Genomic DNA, 10,112 nt, shown 5'->3' with positions numbered 1-10,112 from the left:
CCATTATAATAGCACACAATAGGAAATAAAGCAAATGTCCCACAGGAGGAGATGGATTAAGTAAACTACAGTACGCTCATTTAGTGTACTGCTCTTCAACATATAAAAGTTAGTTTGCAGGAAAAAAAAATGACATAGAAATTTGTTCATAAAAAAGTGAACAAATTGAAAAAAATTGTTTATAATCTAGAGAAGAAAAGCTGGCTACAAATGCCAAAATTTAGAAACATTCCCAAATAGAATATAAACTCAAAAGAGTCAGTGAGTGTCCATCCTTTGCTAATATATCTCCAGTACAGTGTTTGGTATAAGTATTTAAATTGATTAATGAAATTATACACAAAATGATTCCATTAGAAAAATATGTTGTACATAGAAAAACTCTTAAGAATATATATTAAAATGTTAACCACTTAATTCTGAGTGGATTATACTTTTTTGCCAACTGCTATTTTTAATTTTTATAATGAAATTGTATTTCTTTTGTAATCACAAAAAAACATTAAGTTAAGAATATATCTTTTCATAGGTTGTCCAGAGTAGTCCCTATAAAATAGCCTGTTTCTATATTTAGTCAGTTTACAGAGCTGTCTGGCTTTTTCTTAATCTTGGAAAGCAGTTTATTTTGAAGTTCTCACATTTTATCCAAACTTATCCTTCAGAGAACAGTCAGTCTGTTCTGGATTGTGATCAGTAAATGAAGTGAAAATCAAAATGTGGTATAACTATTATATTCTGTCTTTCACTCATGTATTTCCCAGGTAACTGTATTTTCATTCTTCTTGAAGTAAGAACCAACCCAGAAACCTTGTTGCTCCCTAGTAGGAATGAAACTCACAGGAACAGCTCTGTCTTCATAGTCATCAGGAGCCACCGATTTGAAAAGTAAATTGATTAATATCCTAGGAGCTCCATAATTCTCATGAGCAATAAACATATTTTAGCAATAACCATCTATTCCTAAAAAATCAAATAACTGTGTTTCTAGACATTAGCAAGAGTTACGTTTGATTGGCCAACAACTGTTCATTAATGCTCCTCAAGAGGAATGCCAGGCACATGTGTAGTGTGCTTGAGACCCATTTTTCTAGTCTAGATTGCCAAATGTAGTCAGTGATGCATTTGATTTAAAATTGTGAAATAAATATGCTCCAGGGAAGCATTAGACATCGTAAATATTATAGTTCAAAGTAGAAGAAAAATAGCAATGTCTCAAGAAACAGAGAGTTGGAGGAAGAGAACAGTGTAGATTTATTTTGTTCGTTTGTAGATTTGTCCCCCTTTTTTTTAACAGCAATTATATACAAAGTATGTCAGAATCAGAAATGTTAATCCAGCTGTAGTACTCTGTTTAAATAATAGCTACAAATTCACAAAGAACCACCTAGTATATTAATCTGTATTTTAAAAATATAATCTTATAATAATTACTATCCCTTTTATATCAAGCTTAAAAACTATTAAGTAGTTTTAAATTTTATTTATGGTTAGCCTACAATTAAATGGAGAAGGGTTTTAAATAAATTGTGCTAGCTCAATTTTCCTAGAAAAATATAGTCCTTGGAAAGTTTAGAAAGAAGGAAAAGTTGCATTAAGAAAATAGAATGAAGTATCCCAGAATCAGCCTGCCTTTGAGGGAAGTTATACTAGAGAAAGAATTCACCTTTAAATCTTTTACACCCAAGAATAAGCTTCTAGAACCCTATGTCATTCACAGCAGAGAACCAAAACCAGTGTTATTGGTAACCAAACAGAAGTTATTTGTCTCCTAATTTGACATGAAATAATTCAAATCATTTGGTTGACTTTATGGTGGAATAAATGGCAATACACTGAAAGTAATACATCATTTATTTCCCTTAATTCAATCGCAGAAATCAAAATAGGGAAGGAAGTATTTCATACTTCCTACCAGGGCTTATCTCTAAATGGGATCTTTTTCACAAAATGCTCAACACAAAAGCATGCACACTGCCAGTCTACAAAATGAATGCTGATCATTGGAGGCTTTTCTACTTAATAAACATTTATTTAATACCCACTTGGCCTGATTTAATTAGTTCAATCTAAGTTATTAAGGTTACTATGGGATACAAAAATTTCATCCAATTTTTCACTCAATACCATGTCTAGAAGTATCTAATTGTTTACAGATTGAAAGTCCACATCCCTTTGTAGATGTTCTTTTCCTTTTTTTTGGTATTCCCTTTTCGGAACTCAGCACAGTGTACATACCTTGATTTTAACATCCATTATGTTTATTATTTCTTAGAGCCACCAGTTCATTGTTCCTGCTGGGCTGCATGCTTACTGATGGCAGGAATGTCATTTGGTAAGCATTTTTTAGTATGTAATACCTAATAAAGTGCCTGGCACATGTAGGAGGGCAACAAACATTTGGTGAATAAAGTAACTAATTACTAAACGCCTCCAGAAAGCTATGAAAACTATTATCTCAAATAATACAAAATACAAAATGCTGCTATTGACGATTGACATATTAATTTAACAATTAAATGGGAAGATTGAGAAAAATTTAGATTTTTTTGTCCCCCTTGGATTTAATAATATATGAAACTTACTAGTGAACTAAAACAAGAGACTTGATTGCAGATGGGAAGGGCAGAGCCTCTTCATGGGCCTCGGCTGTGTCAGTGTCCCTGGTGTCCCGGAATGCTGACGTTCTTCCTTAGGAGGGTTCAGCTCTGGTAGGTAACCTGGCACTTGGATAACAATAAGGAACAAACGTTATAGAATTATTCCTGCAGTCTAATTTCATTTCTTAATTAAATATGGACAATTCATGTTTAGAAAGCAAGGAAAGTCCAGATGAAGTAGTCACAAAGCCCCTCCCTATGGAAATTGTGTTTACATAATACTCATGCCTGTGACTCTTTTTATGGAGTCAAATTCTCCTAAGACCTTAAATTCTTTTCTAGGTGTAAATCAGTCAACTTTGAAATCTTTAGGCTAGGAGAGGTGACTGGCTGACTTCCAGTTTAGTCGAGTGCCCTCCAACTCATAGTCAAAAGTTGTTTGCTGTTTCTAGTGTGACTTCTCAACAAGCTTGCTACACTGGGAATTGTTTTTTTTTTTAATCCAAGATGACTCTGTGCTGGGGGCTACCTATGTGTCTTCTCACCTGGAATCACCTTCTGAGTGTACAGCAAAGGATGTGTGGTCCATTTCAGTCTTGCTGTCATGGTAACAACCATCAAACACTTCGACTTGAACTGCATCATTATTGTACATTCCAGAAATCTGACAATAAGACTTTTATTAGCAAGTCATGAATGTGGCTTTATGCATAGGAATTACAATAAAAATCTAAACAATCAGATTTAAAAAATAGATTTAATAAATGCCAAGAACGTTTTGCTTATTTCAAAGAACAGAACTCTGGCTTTGCTTCCGGTGTCTGAAAAAGTCATTTTAATAATAAATGGAAAACATCATCTGAGAGATCATTTTTAATAAGGATTTAGTGAGGTTTATAATTATTTCCATAGAGAGATTTGAGCATTATGCAAACAAATGTTTCACAACTACAGTGTTGATGTTTTCTAATTTAGTCCTGGCTTGATAGACTGTTAAACTCAATATGTTTCCCCATAAGGAAATACCACTTCAGGTTTTCCCCTTTATTTCTGAGTAGTATGAATTCTTTGCCATAAGTTTGTGAGTTAAAATTGAATATGATTTATCAGAAGAGCAATATATGCCAATTGGATTTTCTTTTCACCATATTTTTCCTCTTTAGAGAAAACATAGCAGTATCATCAGTGTGTTTTTGTCCAACACCAGAACGATATCATCTGGTGATACATTTATGCTTGAATGTAGGGTGGAGGTAGGGGATGATTTTAGCTTCTCTTTTAGAGTACAAACTGGCCAAGTCTTACCATTTTTGCTAAAAAGTATAAATGATACTAACATAGCCCAATTAAGCAACTTGAAATTGGCTTATTTTTTGGAAGGAATGATTGTAAGTGCTTTCTGGCTTCAGTGCCTGATGGGATCTAAACTACCGTTTTTCTCTAAGGTTTTACTATGAGGGAAACACTGGTTCTCAGTGGTACAGAGCTTTGTCTAGGAAGCAGCTGTTACTAATTGCTTTCTGAGAAAACAAAATCACTTCATGATCTACAGGGAAGTTTAGAAATGAACAAATATGGACAGGCTACTATGGGATGAAATTATTCAGAATTTAAACTGGCGGCTGCAGAGAAAGTTCTGCCAAAATGTATATTTGGTTCATAGCTATTTAAAAGCCTAATATTTAACTGAATTCAAGAGACATAGAGATATATTGTGCAGTCAGTAAACTAACCAGGAATCCACACTCAAGTTAACCTGTCCCTTTTTGTTTTAGTTGTAGAAACTTTAGACAGTAAAATGAATACAGATAAATTAAACATGAAATGAGATCAAGACTGAATAACTAACCCAGATAGCTCAATAATAACATTAATACTATATTCAACTCTGAATCTGAGGATAGAATAACTACATTCAATCTCTTCAGTGGTTTTGCTACCCACCCAGAACACTGCTGGGGCACCCCACTGGACATGCATTTTTTTTATCTTAGCAAACATATCCCTAGTGTGTTAAGGAAGATATCTTCTTTGAAAAACAAGGGTGCCATTTTCTTTCTCCATCATGATAATTTAAAACTGTTCATATTTGAGTAAATCTGGCAGTATACAAATTACTGGTAGCCTGCTTATTTCCACAAGTTGTTAAGTTGTTCCAATAGGAACAGCTTTAGAAGTTGTGGATAAAGTGAAGGTTCTCATGGTCAGGATTCTCACCTGGCCCTGGTTGGCTAGCTCACTACACACGTGTGGGCAATACGTCGTTATTGACTCTACATAAAGAGCTCCACCCAGTGCTCTGGGCAACACGGTGGCAGGGCTGCAAGGCTGCAGGAGAGCAGAGCAGAGGCTGGAGTGGTGGGTGGCAGCGCCGAGGACAGAGACTGAGATGGCTGAGGAGGCAGAGATGAAGGAAGATTACAGACCTGCATACTGTTGGATGCAGACGTAATTCTAGTGCTGCACCTATTGCCGGGAGAACAAGCTGGCTAATAAACCCTTTCACCACAAGAATGTTCCATTCTCATTCCTCGGCCTCACTGAATCTATGGGGAACTTGCCCAGGGCTAAAACCCATTGGCAAGATAAAGTGGTCTTTAATTTTTACTCCAGCCTACAAAGAAGCACATAGCTAAGGTGTATTCTATCTCAGCTATAGATTTGACTATTTTAGACTGAGTTTCTAAGTCCTGGAATTAGGAAAATTTGCATGAAGGAATAAGAAAGAAAATTGCTTCCTTTTTCTGTTCTGAGCAAAGGGCAACACTGGGGTTAGTTTCCCATGGCCCTTGCTGTTGTCCCAGCTCTAGGGAGCTGGGGTGGCTGGGCAGGTTTCTGATAGTGGTGATGTGGTGGTGGTAAGAAATGTGCTCTGCTCAACTTTATTTCATAGGGAAGAAGTCCACAGCCTGACATTCCTGGTCTTTCTCACCATCCTTCACTCACCCCACCTTAGGTTTGGGAGAAGGAGCTGGCCTGTGTGCCTCAGTCCTTTTCGCGTCCTTACTCTGGGATTTGCACCGGTATCCAGGTTTGTTTGCTGAAATGACATAAAAGGAGACCAATCCTTACAGGGAGAGCCCTGAATTGTCTAGCTTCACCAATACAGTGATGAAATATGCAGGAGACTGCCTGCTCACAGATCCAAGGCACCTTCTCCAAACTGCTTTGGATAGATTAAAAAAGTGCACCATCATATTCATCTGTCTGGCTCGCATATCTCTCTCTCTCCAGCTGGTTCCCCAGACCTACAGACACATCCTTCTGTATCTCACCTCTGTAAAGATCTCTCACCTCAGGCAGCCTGCTCCCACTGTCCTGTTAACACTATGATTCCTCTGGGCACTAATCACAGTGAGACCTTAATGTTTGTGTAACACTTTGTAGTTTGAAAAGGCTCAGACCCATTTATGCTATCATTTGATCTTCATAAGGGCCCTATGAGGGTAGGAATTCCACCATTTTGCCAGTGGAGAATGAGGTTGGGAGACAGCCTGGACCACAAAGGTAGGAAGCAGATTGGTTAGGTTTCGCGTTACTTCTTCTGACTCCCAATCTTGTGCTTTTTCATTTTGTCTCACAAATATGAATGGCAGGTAAAACATTTCTTATAGGTAACTATACATTTGAAGGAGGATGCTTAAAACACTGGTTTCCAGGGGCTGAGGGGAGGGGGAGGTAGGCAGTGGCTTAATGGGTCCAGTGTTTCAGTTTTGCAAGATGAAAAATTTCAGGAGATTGGTTACACAAAAATGGGAACATTCTTAACACTACGCAAGTGTATACTTAAAAAGTTAAGATGGTAAGTTTTACATTATACATATTTTACTACAGTTAAAAATAAAAAATAATTTTAAAAAACATGCTTATTAATTCAAAAGAATCTTTTAGTGGTACATAAGAAGATTGTGTACAACTTCATCAAGTGAAAAAAAAATTCAGGTAGTGTGAACAAATGTGTGGCAGGTGGGGCAGGGAGAGGTAGATGCTTTGTATCTATTCTGGAGTCAGAGGACTAGATAGAGGGTTGCCAAAATTACTTCAGTGCCTCTTTCTTGGGTTAACTACTTCCCACATAAAAATAAAACAAGATCAACAGAATTCTTTCCCTTGTCACACATTTCTCTGTCACCTTTCATTTCACAGATGATCTAAATTATTGATACTCACAGGGTGGGCAATGGATCAGCAGCATCCGGGGCTTGGTAGAGACGCAGACTCTCAGATCCCGCCGCAGAGCTACTGAACAAAGCTGAACGAGTCCCAGGTGATGCGCGCGCACCCGTTACTGCGCACTCTTCTAAAGATGCCTGGTTTTCCCACAGCTGCAGTGCAGCCACTGTGGGTATGGATGGGACGGGACACGCATACTTATGTGCTGTCAACAAAAGACATGGAAGCATCTGCAATAAGGCAAACTCAGCTCCCATTACAGCTTTGACTCAAATGATATAAAATAAAAGAATGAAGTAGCCTTACAGGGGGTCTGAATGGCAGCTGCAGCTCTGTTGGCTGTGAATCTTCCAGCAAATCACTTCACTAAAACTGTGCTGCCTCAGTTTTAAAACAGAGACAATAATCTCTGCAAGGCCTATATCACGGAGCTGATATATATGATGGTTCAGTTTGAGAAGAGGACATAAAAATGCTGAGAAATACGAAATGCCCTTACTAGAAGTTTAAAAAATATTAAGAGATGCTTTGGGTGTATATAAATACTCATATAAGAATTTCTTAAACCAATGTTAATATATGGCATTAAAAGTATGTGTATATGCATTACATGTACTACACATACATACACATATATATACATATATGAATTAATTTGATCATTTAGGTTTCTGAAGTACAATATCTTATTCCAGTTCTCATAAGAGGGAACTGGTATGACAATCCTTTGTAAAATGAAGTAGGTAGAGATTATCCATATTTATGAAGCAATATCACAAGAGGCATGTTATAACATTTAAAGATCAGAAAGCACTTAATTCCCAGTACACTGTACAGAGAAGAACCTCTCTTTATGCTCACCACTCTCCCAAGTGACAAAAGAGAAAAATAAATCCTAGCTCTTTGTGGAGAGAAACACGTCATCTATTGGTGGAAAGCATAGCCTTTGGAGCCAGGAAGACCCAAAAGCAAATCCTGATTCCTTTTGGGCTGTGTGACCTTTTCCCATCTGCTCCCATTTCATCTCTGCAAAATGAGCCTGAGAAAGTACTGACTTTTCAGGGTTACTTTGAGTATTAAATGACATAATATGTTTTAGGTGGTTAACGTAATGCCAATACATAAGAAATGCTCATTAGATGTTAGCTGTCATCGTCTACTTGAAAGAATGTGGTTTGTAGAGCAACCTCTGCTTTACAGAGGATAGAGTCAGTGCAGAGCCGCACGATGGAGCCACACGCGTCTAAAGAAATCCCCCCCATAAGAAAACGCCTCGCAAAGGTGAATGAGATTGCTGAGGAAGGTAAATATTGCTATTACTGTGTGTCCCTTGTTACTGATACCACAATTGAGCTTCAGAAGGAAGCAAGTTAGTGCAGGCCCAGTTCAGGGTAAACATTTACTAAGCAACTGCTGAGTGCCAGCCACTCTTTTCTCTCCCCTTTTCCCCGCCCTGTACCTGTCCCAAGCTCTTTCTCTCCTTTCCTTCTCTTGCCTTCCTCTCCCTTCCCGCTGCCTTCCCCATCACTTTCCCTTTTCTTTTCTTGTCCTTTCTTCATTATCTGGCAGGAGCATCAGACATAAGGAGATCAGGGTTCTGGGGGACGATGGAGAAACAAGCGACTCAGATTTCCTTAATAAAATGCCAGCCTTGGGGAGGGCTGTTCTGTGTCTACACTAATTTCTCTGCAAGAGTACTGCCTGGAGAGAAAGTACAGTATTGTAAATATTTGAAATGTACATTGGCTGGCATGGTTTTATTTCCTAACTTCCCACCAGGGAGGTGCAAATAGAATCCTTAATGATTTTTATAAGTTGTGAGGACATTTTAATGTCAACAGACAGAGCACCAAACAGCAGGAAGAGCACCATGATTTACTCCTAAATGTACAGGCACAGCGTGTGGACAGCTTTCACCAACACATTTCTACCCTTTCTACAATAATTCTGCAAGGTTCTCAGCCGAGGGGGCTGCATGCTAAAGACAATGACAGTGCTTCAGAGCTATTCCGTTTCAAAGTAAGTTTTTTTCCATTTGTATGATTAAGACCAGCACAACTTGGCAATTTGACAGGCACCATGGGAGTGCCAGAATCTCACCTTCACACTGATTTGAACTCCAGAATTAGAAACCTAAGTTCCATTCTAGCTCTTACCATTAAACACAGGCCACTGTCTTACTAAGTCCCAGGTTCCCCTAACAATGGTAATATCAACAATTTGATTATTGGTGGATGCTGTTTGCACTCCTTGCCATATAAACATGGAGAGGTGAAATTTTTATTAACATTACAGGTAGACTTCTAGCTGAAGCCAAGATTTAAATAAAACTTGCTTGCCTGTATTGCATGTTTACCCACCAGACACTTAGGTAAATATTAGTGACACTTTGTTGCAGAAACAAAATACAAGAGGCAATGTCTAAGTAATTAGCCCGTTTTGTCAGCAGCAGGACTGAAACCCTTCTCTTGAGTGTAGATCCCATGCTTTTCACATGCAAACCTGTTGGCTCTCATTTGGAACCTGTAAAGGGAATTTCCTTTTATTTTTAAGATTATAACCTATCTCTGTACATGAAGCATCTCTGAGATACGATGCTATAAAACTGTGTGTAGAATTATGTCAGGAATCATGAAGGTACCTTGTGCTTTTCAACAGGCCAAAAGTCTTATTCCCTTCAGGATTTCACTCATAAAAATGAATGAAACTAAACTAACATTCTTATTTAGTAGCTCACCTCCTTAGATAAAAATTTTAAAGAGGTCTTCTCTTACTGGTTTTCTAGGTTATGGAAGACAGAACTTAATGTTTTCCAGTGAGCAATAATATGGGGCTTAAATGGACAAAATAAGAGTTTAGAACACACACACAATTTTTCATGCCATATAGGTCTTGTCATGACATTTGAATTGACTATTGGGCCAATAAATGGAAACTGTGTTATCTATATTTGCCAGACAGTAAGAAATATCAGTTATTTTCTTTAATTTACTAATTAAATTACATGCTTTAATTTACTAATTAATTTACTAATTAATTTACTAATTAATTACATATAGTAAATTACTAATTTACTATAGCTTTTATTTATCTCAAACTGGCATTCTAGATTTTCCTTGTTTAAAATGAGCAACAAAAAAAAAGAGGAGGGGGGATTGTTGTGTACAGACAGTAAAGGATAAGAAAACTGATATATATATTCCTAAAGCAATAGAACTGGCAGTCAGGAGTATAACAGGTACTAATTAAACTCACTCATTTTGTCCTGGGCCACCTCTGAGGAGTACATTAATCTTGACAAACTGTATTCCTTCCAACCAAACCCATTAAAGTTAACATCTC

At 37.4% G+C, this 10,112-nt stretch overlaps 1 protein-coding gene across 1 annotated transcript; it reads right to left on the bottom strand.

Annotated features, from left to right (window-relative positions):
* Positions 1 to 1,436: 1,436 nt before the first annotated feature.
* GABRR3 (gamma-aminobutyric acid type A receptor subunit rho3) lies at positions 1,437 to 7,020 on the bottom strand. Its single transcript, XM_037001622.2, has 4 exons — positions 6,768 to 7,020; positions 5,549 to 5,637; positions 3,143 to 3,261; positions 1,437 to 2,723 (listed from the first exon to the last, which is right to left on the bottom strand). The coding sequence occupies exons 1-4, from the start codon at positions 6,790 to 6,792 to the stop codon at positions 2,690 to 2,692; spliced, it is 267 nt and encodes an 88-aa protein (XP_036857517.1). The 5' UTR covers positions 6,793 to 7,020; the 3' UTR covers positions 1,437 to 2,689.
* Positions 7,021 to 10,112: the final 3,092 nt, after the last annotated feature.

The sequence above is a fragment of the Manis javanica genome, chromosome 3 (genome assembly GCF_040802235.1).
Source record: "Manis javanica isolate MJ-LG chromosome 3, MJ_LKY, whole genome shotgun sequence".
Lineage (NCBI taxonomy): Eukaryota > Metazoa > Chordata > Mammalia > Pholidota > Manidae > Manis > Manis javanica.
This window is presented reverse-complemented; position numbering and strand designations above follow the sequence as displayed.